Source organism: Pseudonaja textilis, chromosome 2 (genome assembly GCF_049901715.1).
Source record: "Pseudonaja textilis isolate UNSWEBS1 chromosome 2, rPseTex1.2, whole genome shotgun sequence".
NCBI lineage: Eukaryota > Metazoa > Chordata > Lepidosauria > Squamata > Elapidae > Pseudonaja > Pseudonaja textilis.
In genome coordinates, this window is record NC_141991.1 from 4680313 (window position 1) to 4698230 (window position 17918).

Consider the following 17918-nt stretch of genomic DNA (forward strand, 5'->3'; position numbering starts at 1 on the left):
TGGGGGGGTTGTATTTGTTTTGGATGGCTGTCAAGGCTTCTTTTATTGGCACTTGGGTGAAGAGGGATATGACATCGAAGCTTACTAGTAGGTCGCTAGGTTGTAAGTTTTGTTTCTTTATGATCTCGATGAACTGGAATGAGTTTCTTACGTGTGAATCCCTCTCTCACCTGTCATCGCTAACCTCTACATGGAACACTTTGAAACACAAGCTCTAGAAAAATACGACCACAAACCCAAACTCTGGCTCAGATACGTAGATGACACCTTCATAATCTGGCCACATGGGAAAGAAAAACTGAACAACTTCCTCACACACCTCAACAGCCTACACCCCAAAATACAATTCACCATGGAAACAGAAGCCAACAACCAACTTCCCTTCCTAGATGTCTTGGTATACAAAAGATCCAATGGCTCCCTAGGACACACCATCTACCAGAAGAAAACACACACTAACCGCTATCTACATGCACTCTCACACCACCACCCAGCACAGATCAATTCCGTAGCCAAGACACTCATCTCCAGAACAAAATGCTTAGCCGATGAACAACACCAAAAACCGAACTACACACTCTCACCAACGTACTTACAGCCAATGGATTCCAAAGAAAGAAAATTACCCACCTAATCCAAAAAGAAACCCAACCAAAATCCAAGACAGAGAACAAGAAAACGGCAAAGCCCTCCTCCCATATATAAAAGGCACTACAGACAAAATCAGCAAGATCCTCCAAAAACACAACATCAAAACAGCATTCTGCACAAACAGAAAAATATCCACCCTCCTAAGAAACCCCAAAGACAAAATCGAATTAGAAAACCAAGGAGTATACGAAATCCCCTGCACTGCCTGCCTACCACATACATTGGACAAACTAACAGAAGAATAAATACACGCATTGAAGAACATAAGAACTCAATCAAAAAAGAAGAAACGACCTCTTCCCTGGTCCAACACCTCAAAGCCACAGGACATGAAATTGATTTTAAAAATACCAGAACTATCGCCAAACCGAACACTTCAACAGCAGAATAATCAGAGAAGCCATAGAGATAGAAAAACGCCCACACAGCATGAACAAGCGAGATGACACCTCCCGCCTTCCAGCCATTTGGAAACCCGCCCTCATGAACAGACGAGTACCTAACATGAAGAAGGACACCAGACCCACACCCATGAGAGCCACACAAGATGCCACCACCACACTTCCATGTAGAAAACAGACTCTCACCCACTCAGAAGATGAGACACGACCATGGACCAGAAGCTGCACTACAGCTGCATCACTACCCACTTCAAACCCCTCCGAGCCATACATGAAGCAAACCGACACCCACTATGAAGATGCAACAGGACCACGAACTAGAAGCCAAACAGCAAGATCACAACTCACCAGTTCAAATCCCCAGCAACTAAGACTAACCGGAGCACAGCCAAGCCCCCACCTGAACAGAACACGCCTCCAACCAATCAGAACACGGCTAACCCCCAACCAATCAGAACACAACCAAACCCCCTACCAATGAGAACACACCCCACCCAATCAGAACACAGCCAAGCCCCACCCAATCAAGTCCCACCCCACTGGCAGTTAAAAGGAGGAAGCAGCTGCAATCTCACATTACTCTGAAAAGCACAGAGCCGGAGACAGAAGCCTGAAGATGATGAATGAGACTTCATCGAAACGTTGCCTTGATACTTGAATCTTACGGGAGAAAACCGAACAACCAAAGATCCACATATAAATACCCGCGAGAACCTCAGAAAACAAATATATATATATATATATATATATATATACACACACACACACATGTATATATACGTATATAGTCTCTCCCCTACCATCCCTCCCTCCGTCCTGCCTGCAGGTTTGGGGAAGGGGTCCGGTTGGTCCCCCTGGGAGGGAAAAGGGGTCAGGTGGGGGGGGAACCTCCGAGGGGATCCGGCCTGGAAGGGGTTCCAGGGAGGCGGTCGGAAGTCCCCGTTTCTCCAGGGCGGCCCAAGGGCTCCTCCTCCCTCGGGTGGCGGGCGCAGAGAAGCGGCGGCTCCGTCCTGGGAGTCACAGCTCTGCGAGTCTCCCTGAGGCGAAAGGCCTGGAATCTCCTCCTCCTCCCTTGGCTTCCTCGCCCGCTTCCCTTCCTCCGCGCTGTTGCCTCCTGGCCTCCCTCCCTCCTTCCCTCGTGGAGCCTTTCCAGGGGCTACTCAGGAGAGGCTGGGGGTTCCTGCCCTTCCGCTGGGAGGCCGAGCCCGAGAAGGGCGACTGCGCGGAGGGAGCGGGAGGGAGGCGGAGAAAGGAGGGACCGTCCTTTCCCCCCTCGGGGCCCCCCTGCCCGCCTCTCCCGCAGGCCGCCACCCCCGCCAGACACGAGCTGGGCATCCAAGCGAGGCTCCCAATCCTTGTCTTCACACCACCCGGCCATTTCTGAAGGGACTCCGGAGCCTTTCGAGGCCTCCTCCGATCTCTATGCAGCCCTTAGGGTGGCGGTTCCTGAGTGTGAGAAGTGTTAATAAAATATCCTTTTTATGACTCAAATCTCATGTTGAAAGATAGATTATGTCTTTGAAGTAAGGGAGTGCAGTACTAGACACCAGTTACTTTTTTGGAATGCCTTTGAAGCTCTGGGAATTATCACACTCTTTAGGAATGTCTTTGAAATGCCAAATAACGGGTAAGGAAGTGCCTGTTATGTTCTAGGTACCAAAATAAAATGTAACTTGTACCCTGAAAGATAGATTGTAAATCAAGCCATATGTATACTGGGGGTGGGGGGTGTAGTTTTAAGGTATAAGAGTAAGAGCAAAAGCTATGTTTTTCATTCCTCCCAGCTGCCTAGAGTGGAACCCATCTGCAGATGTATATCCAACAAAGCCTTTTTCCTTAGATCAACTTTGAATCCTGGTGGTTTTTCTTTAGCCACAATCTCACATGAGGGAGGCGTGTTCGGATCCCCACCCCACCCCAGAGGCTTTTTCCCTCTGTGAGAAGTGTTAATATTAAGTATCCTTTTTATGACTCAAATCTCATGTTGAAAGATAGATTATGTCCTTGGAGTAAGGGAGTGCAGTACCAGGCATATGCCTTTGAAGCGCTGGGAATTATCACACTTTTTGGAATGTCTTTGAAATGCCAGATACCGGGTAAGAAAGTGTTTGTTATGTGCTGGGTACCAAAAAGATAATAAAATGTAACTTGTATCCTGAAAGATGTATTGTAAATCAAGCCATTTGTATACTGTGTGTGTGTGTGTGTGTGTGTAGTTTTAGAGTATAAAAGTAGAGCGAAAGCTATGCTTTTTGTTCCTCCCAGCTGCCAAGGGTGGAACCCATCTGCAGATGTATATCCAATAAAACCTTTTTCCTTGGATCAACTTTGAATCCTGGTGGTTTTTCTTTAGCCACAATCTCACAATTTGGGGGCTCGTCCAGGATCCTCGACGGTGGTCGACTGGAAAGCGGGGACCAGGTAAGAGAGTGGCCACAACCTCCCATTGAGAGGCACCTCTCCCCGAATTCGAGTCCAGACTCCCAAGGTGACTTTGAATCCAGACGGTCCTTGGAAAAAGAACTGAGACGAAATGCCGGCTGAGGGTTTGTGAAATCGATCTGAGTTGGGGACGCCCACACATCCTTTGACTGCGGAGAGTCCAGGAGTGATCAGATCAGGTAAACTTTGTTCCTTTCATTTGTAGCCCAAAAGAGAAAGATCCTTAAACTGTCTGGGAGAATCCAGCGCCTGCTGGAGGATTGGGACTAGGAGACTGGAAGAAAGAGGTCCTTAAACTCTCTGGGAGAATCCAGCGCTTGCTGGAGGACTGGGACTGGTGAGTCAAGGCTCTGGGAGCCTGAAAGAATAGAGATGGGAAAGGGACAAAGCGAGAGTCTTGGAGACCTGGAAGAAGCCTGTCTGGGACAGGGAAGATTTGACAATGGCAGAAAACCTATTCCGGTAGATTCGCCCCTGGGACAACTACTTAAGCAGTGGTTCTCCCCGAATCTGAAGGAATTCACCAGACGTCTCGAAAAGAAAAACATGATTTATCTTTGTCAAGATAGATGGCCAAAATATCCTCTGATTGATCCTAAATTCCATATCACTGGAGTCCTGAGGGGAAAACCAGTACCTATTGAATGACCCAATTGCGAGACTATATTCTCCAACACAAAATGACCACCCAAATTGCATACATAGAGGTATGGTTTCATGTGAAATTTGCAACAGGAGGACAATGAAAGTGAGATGGATGATTGGCTTCAGAGTCTGCCGCCCTCAAATCCTAACTTGAACAATGTTCCAGCGGCCCCGCCATTGCCGGCGCCACAACCCCCTCCTCAGCCGCCTTATCCGCAGCTGAGAAAAGAAGTGGAACAGTTGAGAAGAGATGTTCAAAATTTTCCCTTCAGCCAAAAAACTGAAGTGGATGCATTTCCTCTTAGGGAAGTCCCTAATGGGATCAATGCTGCAGGCAATCCGGTGACAGTCTTTGTGGCTGTCCCCATAAAACCAGCCGAGTTGCGAGAATTGAAGAAGACTCTTCCAAAGCTTCATGAAAATGCTCACGAGGTGGCCGAACAGTTAGAGCTATGGTTGGGTCCGAATGATTACACTTATCAGGAGCTGATGTACATTTTGGGACATCTATTTACTCCTGAGGAGCGGAATCTCATCCAGACCTCAGTCTGGAGAGTGTGGAATGAAAGAGTGAATGGGCAACAAGGGGCAGTGGCAGGAGATCAAAAATTCCCCATAGAAAATTCAGAAAATGGATAATTGGGGAGCTGTGGGAATGGTTGATCTCCTGAAAGCAGCCCAACAAGTTTTTGTGAACAGAGACACTGTAAAAACCAGACAGAAATCACAAATGATGGTTGCAGCTGTACAGGCTGCAACAAAGAGTGAAGTAAAGAAAAGTGGGAATTTTGGGAAGGGTCCAATTGGAGAAAGAAGAGAGAGAATTTTTGGGATACAATCAGGAGGTTTTCGAGATAGAGGAAGAGGTTCCAGAGGAAGAGGCATGGGAATGAGACAGCCTGGAATGGATAGGAGTTGCTTCAGGTGTGGGAAGGAAGGTCACTTTGCGCGCGAGTGTCCTACCAACCAAGAAGAGTGGAGTTATGCATTGTATGATGATTAGGGCTGTTCTGGCTCCTTTAAGAGGACCTGCGGGGAGCCATTGGTAAACATTTTAGTGGGTCCTAACCATCAGGAGCGGCTGTTCCTGATAGACACCGGCGCAAGCCGGACTTCTGTGTGTGACCCGGTAGAAGGTGCACATAGATCAAGGAAAGTGATAAAAGTAGTTGGGGTGAGTGGAAAATCGCAGGATGTGAGTGTGTTTGAACAAATTAGACTGGAAATGAATGAAGTGGTGACTGAAGCTGAAGTGTTGTATATTCCTGATTCTGGAGTGAATTTGCTGGGGAGAGATTTGTTGCCTGTGTTCAGTATCCACCTGTGGGATACCGGGAAGGAAATAAGGATGATTAGTTAATGATTTGAGGAGGATCTCCTGATCCCTATACTATCTTGGGACGAATTCCTCCCAAAGACTGTGATAGAGCTGAAGGATGCCTTCTGGGCATGCCCCCTCGAGGAGGGAAGTAGAGACCTGTTTGCATTTGAATGGAATGATCCTGAGACTGGGAGAAAACAGCAGTTAAGGTGGACAGTACTTCCCCAGGGCTATACTGAGAGCCCTTTGTTGTTTGGACAGGCTTTGGAAGAAAAGTTAGTGTCTTTTGAGAAAGGGAAGGGATCGTGTTGATTCAGTATGTGGATGACTTGTTGTTGACTGGGGAGAAAGAAAGAGGTTAGAGCAGCATCTGTGGCTTTGTTAAATTGGCTGAAAGAGCAAGGATTGACAGTTTCAAGGGAAAAGATCCAGTTTGTGGAAAGGAAGGTGAAATATTTGGGGCATTATATTCAGCAGGGGGTGAGGTCCTTGGATCCTGAGAGGGTGAAAGGGATCATGAGCCTGGCTCCCCCTAGAAATAAGACAGAGGTCAGGAAGGCCCTTGGATTGTTGGGGTATTGTAGAGTCTGGGGGGACCAGTACACTGTGCTAGCTCAATTCCTGCACAGGAAGCTGGTAGGAAAAGGAGAAAGTATAGAATGGTTAGAGGGAGATGATGAAAAATGGGAAGGAAGAATGTTTAAAGAAGGCACTGTCATCCGCACCGGTTTTGGCTTTGCCCAATTTAGAGCTCCCATTTCATCTGTATGTGCCAGCAGCCCAGGGAATGGCACTAGGAGTGTTGGCGCAGAAGAGGGAGGGCAATACCAGCCCATTGCCTTTCTGAGCAAAACTCTGGAGAAGGAGAAGACAGGAGTGGGAAGCTGAGGATCATGATTGTTTGTTGCAAGTAGATTTGATGACAAAAGTGAGGGAGGATCTGGAAGAGACTCCTTTGAAAGATGGGGAAAGGTGGTTTGTGGATGGATCAAGCAGGGTTGAGGAAGGAAAAAGGAAGTCAGGATTTGCAGTCGTGACAGGAGAAGGGGAGGTCATAGAAAAGGGCTCTCTTCCTTCCTCATGGTCTGCGCAGAAGTGCAAGTTGTTTGCTCTGAAAAGGGCCTTAGAGTTGGCTGAAGGAATTGATGTGACAATCTGGACTGATTCCAAATACGCCTGGGGTGTGGTCCATACATTTGATAAGATCTGGCAGGAGAGGGGCTTTATCAAGGCTGATAGGAAACAAGTTGAACAATTACAGCTTGTGGAACAGGACTTGGAGGCCCTGCACCTGCCAGATCAAGTGGCAATAGTGCATGTGAATGCTCATCAGAAAGGGAACACCCCAGAGGTAGTTGGGAATAGGCGGGCAGACTAGTGGGCTGGCCTTTCCAGAGAGCACAGATTGATTTCACTGAATTACCAGAGAAAGGGGGGTGGAAATATTTACTTGTGATTAAAGATCATCTGACAGGGTGGGTGGAGGCCTATCCAACTAGGAGAGCCACAGCACCCACAGTAACCAAGATCCTGTTAGAACAGATCATTCCTCGTTATGGGATGATGGAAGCTATTGATTCTGACAGGGGGACACATTTTACACAAAAAGTGTTACAGTCTGTGATGGGAGCTGTGGGGGTGAAATGGGATTTACACACCCCGTGGCACCCAGAATCCAGTTCTAAAGTGGAGAGGGGGAATGCGGAATTGAAGAAACATTTGACCAAATTACAATTGGAAAATGGGTTTCCATGGACAAAGAATTTGTCCTTGGCACTACTCAGAATCAGAACATGTCCAAGGAAAGACACTGGGGTCTCTCCATTTGAGATGCTAATGGGGCGACCCTACTTGGCAAAAATAGGGAATCCAATTCCTGAATTCAAAGATTTGTTCTTGAGAAAATATTTGCAGACACTGTCCAGGTCTTTGCTTTCTCTTCATAAACAGGGATTGTTGGTGCAACGACCACCTCTTGCTGGCAGCCAACATCCCCATGAAGTTGGAGACTAGATCCTGATAAAAACTTGGAAGAAAGAGAAGCTGCAGCCCAGCTGGGAAGGCCCATACCAGGTGCTGTTGACAACTGAATCTGCAGTTCGCACTCGAGAAGGAGGCTGGACACATTACAGCAGAGTCAAGAGGGCACCGGAACCTGAGAAACCTTGGAAGGCCATTCCAGTGGACGGTCAGTTAACTCTGAAGCGGTAACATGCAGCTGATTTGCCTAGTGACTATTTACCTACTCATGAGCAGGGTAGGAGGAGAGACTGAGATAAAGACAAAAGCTAAGACTGAGGGACAATGTGATCAATGCATAAAAACAACAAAAACAGGGACACAAGTGACAAAGACTCTAATTTTCCATACTCAACTGAGTTGCAGGAAAAGAGACTCCGGGACTTGTATCTACAATGGGACATCTTACTCCATTTGTAAAGAAGGAGGGAGTGTCAAATGTTATGACCCGAATGGTCCCACACATAGGTATACTATAAAGATTCAGGCAGGGAACAAGGTAATGGTGAACCATGACTTCTATAACCCCAACGTGTCACAGTCAGTAACCTTTGATGCCTGCGAGGCAATGGATGAGGAGATAATGGGTGTGGGTCTTTGAGTTGTAGTAGAAATAATCACAAACTATATTGACTATGACACATTTAGCTAAAGAAAGTGCATGCTCAAGAACATATATAATGCAAAAATCGCTTGGCTCTGGACTATTTGCTTGCTAAGGAGGGAGGAGTATCTGGGAAATTTAATCTAACAAACTGCTGCATCGAATTTGATGAGAGTGGAAAGGTGATCCAGGAGATAGCAGACCGAATGGTAAAAGTAGCCCATGTACCAGTCCAGACTTGGGAAGGATTCAATATGGGGAACCTGTTTGGATCCTGGTTTCCTAAGCTCCCAGGGTTACAAGCCATAGTAGCACTCATTGGTATCATTGCAGCGGGATGTATAATACTACCATGTGTTCTTCCTATATTTATCCGCACGATAACTAGCACTCTCTCCCTGATAGCCAAAAGGCAGGTTGTTGAACAAATGATGGTGTTAAGACAATAATATGACCCATTGGAGAACCTGGAGGAATCTCCTGAAGAAGGATGGAAGACAGCAGACTTATTATTAACTGAGTTTGAGTCAAGGATGGAACGAGAACAGGGGGGATTATGAGAAGTGTTAATAAAGTATCCTTTTTATGACTCAAATCTCATGTTGAAAGATAGATTATGTCCTTGGAGTAAGGGAGTGCAGTACCAGGCATGCCTTTGAAGCGCTGGGAATTATCACACTTTTTGGAATGTCTTTGAAATGCCAGATACCGGGTAAGAAAGTGTTTGTTATGTGCTGGGTACCAAAAAGATAATAAAATGTAACTTGTATCCTGAAAGATGTATTGTATGTATCAAGCCATTTGTATACTGTGTGTGTGTGTAGTTTTAGAGTATAAAAGTAGAGCGAAAGCTATGCTTTTTGTTCCTCCCAGCTGCCAAGGGTGGAACCCATCTGCAGATGTATATCCAATAAAACCTTTTTCCTTGGATCAACTTTGAATCCTGGTGGTTTTTTCTTTAGCCACAATCTCACATGAGAGGAGGCGTGTTCGGATCCCCACCACCAGGTTTTTTTCCCTCCATCTCCACCGACGGTTCCCGGACAGGAAGAAGAGGACAGCGGAGAAAGAGCCGCCTCCGCAGTCCTTGACAGAAAGCCTCGGAGAGGAGCCTTTCCTGCTACTCCCAAGCCCATCATCCCCGCCCCCTCCTTTCTCCTCCATGCACTCCTCTTCCCCGCCCTTTCTTCCATCCTGGCCCTTTGCCCCAACTCCACCAGAGGGCGCCCTTCACCAAAGAAAGGGAACTCCAGGCGCTTCCCCATTGGGCCATTGGAGGGCGAACCTCACGCCTGCCTTCCCAGAGGAGGAGGGCGGTGAAGAAAGTGACATCACTGAGCCTTGCCTCTCTAGGACGTCGCACTCGCTCTCTTCAACCCCTGGGGCGCCTCAGGAGGCGGAGAGATGCGGGAGAGTCTGGCGGGGAGGCATCGAGATGTTCCGGGTGAGGAGGGGGGGCTCTTCCTGGGTCCCATGTCCCCCAGCCGCCCTCTCCATGCGCCCAGCCGGGAAGGAGCCAGGCGAGGAGGAGGAGGAAGCAGGATTCGCACCGGGCTCTCCGAGGGCCCGATCCAATCTACGGAGGGGGAGAGAAGCAGGGGATCGGCGGCTTCACCAGCTGCCTCCTTTCCAGCCCTGGGCCCCGCGCTGGGAGGAGCCTCTTGGGCAGGTTGGGGGAAAGGGGTTCAGGGGCTGAATCCCCCTTTCTGATCCTGGGCGTTGGTTTTTCTCCCTCCCGGATCTGGAACCTCGGATCCCTCGGCAGCCTTTGCAAGCCAGGATTTCCTCTGGGTGGGAAGCAAGGAAGGAAGGAAGCGGAGGGACCAGCAGGAATCAGTCCTGCAACCCCAGAAATGGTCCCGTGAAGGAAGAGTTCCCAGAGACATCACAGAGTCCCTGGAGCCCTTTCAAGCTGCTCTGCCGGAGAGAGGAAGGATGGAGACACCCCCTTTGGCCAAGGAGGGGAGCGGGAAAGGCCCCGCAGCTCTTCAGCCTGGGAGGCGTGGGGAGAGCTCGATCAGAACCGGGCAGAAGGTCCTGCAGGAGGGAATCCTCCTCCCTTCAGAATTTCCACACTGGACCTCCGTCCAATACCAGGAGGCTGAGGGTCCCCGAGGACTTTGCAGCCGACTCCATGACTTGTGCAGGCGATGGCTGAGCCCAGGAAAGCACAGCAAAGCCCAGATGCTGGACCTGGTGGTTCTGGAACGGCTCTTGGCTCTCCTGCCCCCAGAGATAGAGGGCTGGGTGCGGGAGTGTGGAGCAGAGAGCAGTTCCCAGGCAGTGGCCCTGGTGGAAGGCTTCCTCCTGAGGCAGGCGGAGGAGCAGAAGAAACATCTCCAGTGGCAGGTGGGAGACTTTAGGGAGTTCGGAAGGGAATAAATAGAGGGAGTGCTTGAATGCTTCATCCCTCCTTCCCAAACTTCTTCCATGTTCATAATATGAGGCGATTCTCCAGTTCTTGTAGGACGTTGTTCCATTGTTTTCTCACCCAGCCACACGAATGATTATTGGGGGCTTTGAGGTTGTGTTCTGAATATAAGAATCCACTTTATGCCGTGTGACATACATTAATTCTATTTCTTCCTTTCTTCCTCCTGTTTGAAGTTCTGTACTGTGGAGATAAGAGAACCTGAGGGAAAGAAGAACCCATCAAATCCCCCTCAGGAGCTATTTTTCAGGAGGATCCCTTGGGAAGATCCAAGTCAGGACACCTCAAGAGGTAATGGAAGATCCTCCGATTATCCATCTGTCTTCCCTTCGCTCTCTCTTCTCTTCTATAGAATACCTCCTCTTTTGTTAATTATGTATTTTAAATTATTTCTTCCTTACAGAGAAACAACGAATGAAGCTTTCTGGTTTTTATGATGGAGATCGAACAGTGATTGAACCTCCAAATCAAGTAAGAAAGGGAAAAGATACTAGATTTCTATTCTCTCTTCAGGAAGGGAAGGGAGTGTGCAGAGCATTTTCTCCTTCTATTTCTGCTCCTTGTTTGGCCTGGATTATATTTGTATTTTTCCACAACATGGAGAGCAGAATAGCAGGTTCCAGTTGCTGTCAGACTTTTTTTATCTTGCTCTGCTAGGTTCTCCTCCAACTTTGAGTTTACAAGAAGCCATTTTTAAAGGTCATTCAAGAAATAGGAATAAATGTATCACAATGGCAGGAACTGTTAGAGACCTTTTTTTTTAAATTCTTTGACTCGGAATTGTGCAAGGCTAATGAAAAATAAATACATTGCCACATTACCATTTTTAAAAAGCCTTATTTATAACCTGTAGTTCAAAAATAAATAAATTGTATTAAAAAATAAAGCAGACTATTAAAATCCAAAGGGAGTGGCCATGTTGAGCCTGTAATTATGGGACCTTGGGCTAGAAAATAATTTCCAATCCTCTGATTTTCGCCTTGATTAGGAGATCAAACATTTCTTCTTTGCAAAGGCTTAGAAATGACTTTCCCAGGGAATATTCTCCCCTTTGCTTTCTTCCTTTCAGATTACTAGATCAATCAATGACAGACAGAGCGATAGATCACTTGATTCAGAAGTGGGATTACTTTACTGAAAGGCACTGAAGGTTTTAAAGAATCAATGAGCTTGATAAAACTTCCCCAAATATTTCTTCAGTGAAAGCAATTTTCAGATTTGCCCATTTTCTCATCTAAAATTAGGACTTCTGCGATGCACGGCCATTTAACTTAGTGCACATCTCTGATTTGGGAATTTGGGAACAATGGAATAGAATAAAAGAGTTGGTAGGGATTGTGGAGGTCTTCTAGTCCAATCCCCTGCTCAGACAGGAAGCCCTATAACATTTCAGATAAATGGCTGTCCAATTTCTTCATCAACACCTCCAGTGTTGGAGCAACCACAATTTCTGGAGGGAAGTCATTCCACGGATTAATTGTTCCCACTGTCAGGAAATTTCTCTTTAGTTGCAGGTTGGTTCTCTCCTTGAATAGTTTCCATCCATTGCTTCTTGGAACACTGCTATCATGCCACACTCTGGTCCCCCTTTTCATGAAATTAGACTTACACAATTCCAGCAACCATTCTTTATATGTTTAGCCTCCTGTCCACTAATAATTGTTGTTGCTCTTCTCTGCCCTCTTTCTAGAGTCTCAAGATCTTTTTTACATCTGGCAAACAAAATTGGATGCAATATTCCAAGTGTGGTCTTACCAAGGCATTATGAAGTGGTACTAACACTTCACGTCACCTTGATTCTATCCCTTAATGGAGCTTACGATTCTGTTGGGTTTTTTTTTTTTTTTTTGGCAACTGAAGCATCGTGCTTACTCATGTTTAAGTGGTTGTCTACTAGGAACCCTGTTGCACTTACTACTCTTCAGCCAGGTATCACCTATTCTATGCCAGTGCATTTGGTTTTTCTTTCTTCAATGTAGAACCTTACATTTCTCACTGTTGATTTCATTTTGTTAGATGATGCCTAATCTATTGATCCTTCTATATCTCAAGCTTTTTTTCTAGAGTGCTGGTATTCCTGTCAATTTAGTCTTGTCTGCATATTTGATGAGTTCCCCTTCTATCCTCTTGTCTAAATCAAAGATGAATAGATGTTGCAAATCCTCCTCTTGTGTTCTTTTTTCCACGTTCAGGAGAGTCTTGTGTCCTTCGAAGAGGTGGCTGTGTATTTCTCTGAGGAGGAATGGTCTCAGCTGGATCCTGACCAGAAAGCGCTGCATTTGGAAGTCATGCTTGAAAACCATAGGAACGTGGTCTCTCTGGGTAAGAGTTTTCTACTGCCCAATCAAAAAGACAGATTATAATTAGTTTTTATTAAAATACCACTGATCAGATATTGTATCATGGGAGGGAGAAGGAAATGATCTGGCCTTGTCGTGCTCCAAAGAGGGAAAGTGTCAATGTCTCTTCTCTTAAGATGCTTTCTGTGCCATTTCTTACCTGTATTTTCCATTTCTGTTTGAACTTCTCTGTGGAGGCTGAAAAGAAAGAGGTTTGCTTTCATGTGTCATCTTGAAGTCCTGTGTGAGGAGTTTGTTGTCATTTGTCCTCTGAAACCTCCAAAACTGTGAGAACAGAACTTTCACTCTGAGGCCATGGAAGAGCATTCTCCCAATCCAATTCAAGAACAAAGGTTTCATGCAGTGTGACTCAGAGCATCCTAGGGTACAGGTAATCCCCGAGTTACAACAGTCCAGTTAGCGACTGTTCCAAGTTATGACTAGCCCTCCTCCTAGTCCTTGAAACCCAGTCCCCTCTTCATTTTCAAAGACTTTTTATCTGGACCTCGTGAAGTCCTCCATTTTTAAAAGAACTCAGGCCTAAAGTACTGCAGTGCGAGATCACACGAGATTAGCAGCCTGAGATCTTGCACTACTGGTCTTGTGTGATCTAGCACTAAAGTACTTTAGGCCTCCATTCTCTGCGAACTGTACCAGATCCGGCCAAAGAGCCCTTCCAAGCCAATGAGACTGGGGCAGCGAAATAGCCATTCTTGAAGCATCCCAACCTTTCCAGTCTCAGCATGAAGAGCATTTACAAGGCAATGGGAGGCTTCAGCAAGGGATTTATCTCCAAAATCTCATCGCTGGGATCGAGGAACAGGACAAATGGGGGTCCAGACAGACAGACTCTGTGGAGCAGCTGCTCCAAGATACACCGAGGAAGAAGGAGCTTGTTTCAAAATGGTTTCATTTCTCACAGTCTCTGCTGAAAGTAACCCACCCCAATAAATCTTAAGTTTTCTCCTAATTCCTCCTTGGATGCTTGCCCTGCTTATTCCTTAACTAAAATCTGACTCTGAGTCAGATTTACATATATTTAGATAATTGTAAAGAAAGAGATGTTTTCTAGATATTTTCAGAGCTTTCATGACTCATGAATACAGAAATCATATCACACGCCTATAGGCATGCAAACATATAACCTAATTGTCTTTTTGGAGAAATTCAGAAGGAATTCCAATGGACTTTCCAACTTTGATTTTTTTCTCTAACCTTGTTATCATTTTATATTTCTTTTTTATTTAAGTTTTTTATTTTTATTTTTTTAAAAAACAACTCCATCTTTCAGTTACACAGTGTGTCGACTGGGTACATATATCTTATGCACAATTAATATTTTCTTACTAAGTTTACATTCCTATTACAATCTATTCAACATTATATGTCATTATTACTATCATTTAATATCTACACTTTATATTTCAACCATTTACAAAATAAATCCCATATCATACAGTATTCCATTTCTTCTTGTTCTCTAATTGCCAATGTTAATCTACTCATTTCTTCACATTCCAGTATTTTCTTAATCACCTCCTCCATTGGAATCTTTTCATTTTTCCAATTTTGAGCAAATACAATTCTAGCTGTTGTTAATATATGTATAGTTAAATATGTTTTTCTTTACTATAGACCTTATTTTCATTTTTATTTCCCTTTTGCTTTGAAGGTAATAATGGGCAGGAGAATCAAGATTCCTGTGAACTGTTCCAAGTGATCAATGCTAAAGAAGGAACAGAGAAGTTTGGAATTCAAATGAAATTAGAAAGGCATGAGAGAAACCAGTCAAAGAATCGGAATCTGCAAAGGTCATCTTCCACTGAAGCTTGGATGCAAGACTTTCTTGCCCAAGAAGAGAAAATAAGGAAAAAATATACTGGAAAAAGTGTGAAGCTAATCAAAGCTAAAGTACAAGTAAATGCACACTATTTAACCCAAAACAAAGGAGAAGGTTCTATAAGAAGACACAACGGACAAAATTACAATGGGACATTCATTCTTTCTCTTGGGAATAATTTCCTTACATCTCAAAAAGCGATTGATGCAAAAGAGAAGCCTTATAAATGTTTGGGATGTGGAAAATGTTTTAGAACAAGTAGGCAATTTACTATCCATAAAAGGATTCACACAGGGGAGAAGCCGTATAAATGCATGGACTGTGGAAAGATGTTTACTCTGAGCAGTGGACTTAGAAGCCACAAAAAGATCCATACAGGAGAGAATCCATTTAAATGCATGGAGTGTGGAAAGACCTTTGCTCATAGCAGTACATTTACTATCCATAAAAGGATCCACTCAGGAGAGAAGCCTTTTAAATGCATGGAGTGTGGAAAGAGCTTTGCTCAAAGAGGTAATCTTATTTCCCATAAGATGATCCACACTGGGGACAAGCCATATAAGTGCATGGAGTGTGGAAAGACCTTCGCTCAAAGAGGTCATCTTATTTCCCATAAGATGATCCACACAGTGGCAAAGCCATATAAATGCATGGAGTGTGGAAAGACTTTTGCTTGGAGCAGGAGCCTTAAAAGCCACAAAACGCTCCATACAGGGGAGAAGCCATTTGAATGCCTGGAGTGCAGAAAGACCTTTGCTCATAGAAGTACACTTACTATCCATAAAAGGATCCACTCAGGAGAGAAGCCTTTTAAATGCATGGAGTGTGGAAAGAACTTTGCTAAGGACAGTGATCTTAAAAGGCACAAAAAGATCCACACAGGAGAGAAACCATTTAAATGCATGGAGTGTGGAAAGACCTTTACTCGGAGCAGTAGCCTTAAAATGCACAAAAACCTCCATACAGGAGAGAATCCATTTAAATGCATGGAGTGTGGAAAGATGTTTGCTCAAAGAGGTAATCTTATTTCCCATAAGAGGATCCACACAGGGGAGAAGCCATATAAATGTATGGAGTGTGGAAAGACCTTTGCTCATAGCAGTACACTTACTATCCATAAAAGAATCCACTCAGGGGAGAAGCCTTTTAAATGCATGGAGTGTGGAAAGAACTTCCCTCAAAGAGGTCATCTTATTTCCCATAAGAGGATCCACATAGGGGAGAAGCCGTATAGATGCATAGAGTGTGGAAAGACTCATGGCAGTGATCTTAAAAGACGCAAAAAGATGCACACAGGAGAGAAACCATTTAAATGCATGGAATGTGGAAAGACCTTTGCCTCATAGATGAAATCTTATTTCCCATTAGAAATTAGGTGAAGAAAGATGATTGTTATATAAGAGTTAAATACAGAGAGGGTTGACAATTAGAAACATGTCGATATAATTAACAGAACTCTTAAGTTATCTAATACAAGAAATTCAGTTAAAATTATTTTGTTACACTATCATTATTGTTACTATATATATATGTCTGGACTTTGTGCTTGAGGCAGAAAGAAGGGAAACCTTCCCTATAGGATTTGCTGATTAGGACTGCTTGTTATAGAAATGTACCAAATTTACTAAGAATGAACAGAAAAAGGAAGAATTGAGGCTGAAATTTCACTTTGTATTCTGCTTCCTTGAAAATAAACTTTTCCCCTTTTTTCTACACTTCCCCTTCCCATTTCCTGATGACCTTTATTTTCTATTTCATTCCATGGGAATCTTCATATAAAAAATAAGCAAAAGGAGCCTTTTGTTTTAGGGGCGCTTCCTGTTCTGCAGCCAAAATATCCAAATTTCTGGGGAAAAAGTTCATCCAGATTCCACAATATATCCGCACTTTTCTACTGGCAAAATTTCTTCCGAAACGTTACTTGATGTTTTTCTCTGCCGAGAGAGAGAAATACCTGGCAATGATGTCAAAGAGGTGGAAGTTTTCCGAGGAAAGGAGCAGGAAGCGGAGGAGAAACGGACCAACTGGATTCCGGGATCTTCCCTCGGGGCCCTGGGTGTTCGGGGAAAAGGGGGACCCGGATTCCTCACCCACAGAAAGAGGGCGGGTCCTGGACATAAGGGATCGAGAGTGGGAGAAAATCGGAAGAAGCGGGTTCATCCAGACGTTCCGAGCCAGGGAGACGCGTGTTTCAAGAACGGAAACGGCGTTTTTCTCCCGTGAAGCGAAGCGGCGCCTTTCCCGAGAGAGCCGAGCGGAGGATTCCCCCGGGAAGGGGGGAGGGGCTGGGAAGAGGATCCTGCTGGACTAAGAGGGATCCTTGCAGGTCCTCTCCGCCTTTTCCTGATTCAGCTGAGGATTCCCTTCGGATTGGGGTGTGTGTCTGTGACCCCCAAGTCTTCCCTGCTGTGGGGTGCCCCTCCCCGCTTCTCCTCCAGTCCAGAAACTCTTCCCACGGCAGGAATTTTCATACGCGAAGTGAATGCGGGCGGGGTGGAGGAATGGGGTGTCCCGGCCAGATGCTTCCAGCCCCAGAGGAAGAATTGGGACTCTGAATTGAGGCGAGGAAGCGTCTTTATTTGACTTTGGAGCTGGGAGGGGACAGAACGAGCGGCAACACCAATGGGAATTCTCCCTGCTGGAGCGTCATCGGTCTCCGGGCAGAGTCCATTGTGACTTCAGCTGAAGGAGGAGGGAGAGTACAGCGCAGAGAGCGAAAGTGAAAGTGGGAGGGGGAATCCCTTCAGTCTTTGGGGGCTGCAGCTCAAAGGGGGGAATTCATGGCAGCTCCAGAAGGGACCCTCCACTTTCTTAGCTCCCTTCACGATTCTCAGCCAGGGATTCCCTCTTTCCCCACTTTTTAAATCCGCCCCCCACACACATTCAGATCAGCAACAGCCCTTCTTCAACCAAACACCGACCTACTATTTGCGGTGGGTCAGAAAACCCCACAGCGCCAGGAGTGCAACCGGCCCTCCGGCAACCCCTTTGCCAGGAAGGGAGCCAAAGGTAGAAAATTCGGGGCGGGGAGGACAGTGACCCCTTTCCTTCCCTTGCCTTCACTGGGGATTCTCCTCCCGGGTGAAGGTCCAACCTCCTTCTTCCTTCTGCTCTCTCAGAGCTCCGGAATCTCCTTCTTCTCCCCAGGATCCGAACTCTCCTCCTGTCCGGAATCTGGGATTCCTTTGATCCCCATCAGAAAATCCACCCAAAATATGATTTTTG

The 17918-nt window shown here is 45.6% G+C and overlaps 1 protein-coding gene across 2 annotated transcripts; it reads left to right on the forward strand.

The window, feature by feature from the left end:
* Positions 1-9505: 9505 nt before the first annotated feature.
* Positions 9506-16408, forward strand: LOC148126598 (uncharacterized). 2 transcript variants are annotated; one of them, XM_087927925.1, is made up of 5 exons: positions 9506-9527; positions 10691-10805; positions 10918-10985; positions 12707-12836; positions 14526-16408. In XM_087927925.1, exons 1-5 carry the CDS (start codon positions 9519-9521, stop codon positions 16037-16039), a joined length of 1836 nt encoding a protein of 611 aa, XP_087784051.1. In that variant the 5' UTR covers positions 9506-9518; the 3' UTR covers positions 16040-16408. The 2 variants fall into 2 exon arrangements, with proteins under 2 accessions (XP_087784051.1, XP_087784050.1); XM_087927924.1 differs by having other exon boundaries at positions 9526-10432.
* The last annotated feature ends 1510 nt before the right edge of the window (positions 16409-17918 follow it).

Coding starts and splice junctions, on each gene's coding strand:
- LOC148126598 (XM_087927924.1), top strand. CDS start 10,019: ATGGAGACACCCCCTTTGGCCAAGGAGGGGAGCGGGAAAGGCCCCGCA. Junction 10,986..12,706: donor TGATTGAACCTCCAAATCAA/GTAAGAAAGGGA, acceptor TTCCACGTTCAG/GAGAGTCTTGTGTCCTTCGA. Junction 12,837..14,525: donor TAGGAACGTGGTCTCTCTGG/GTAAGAGTTTTC, acceptor TTTGCTTTGAAG/GTAATAATGGGCAGGAGAAT.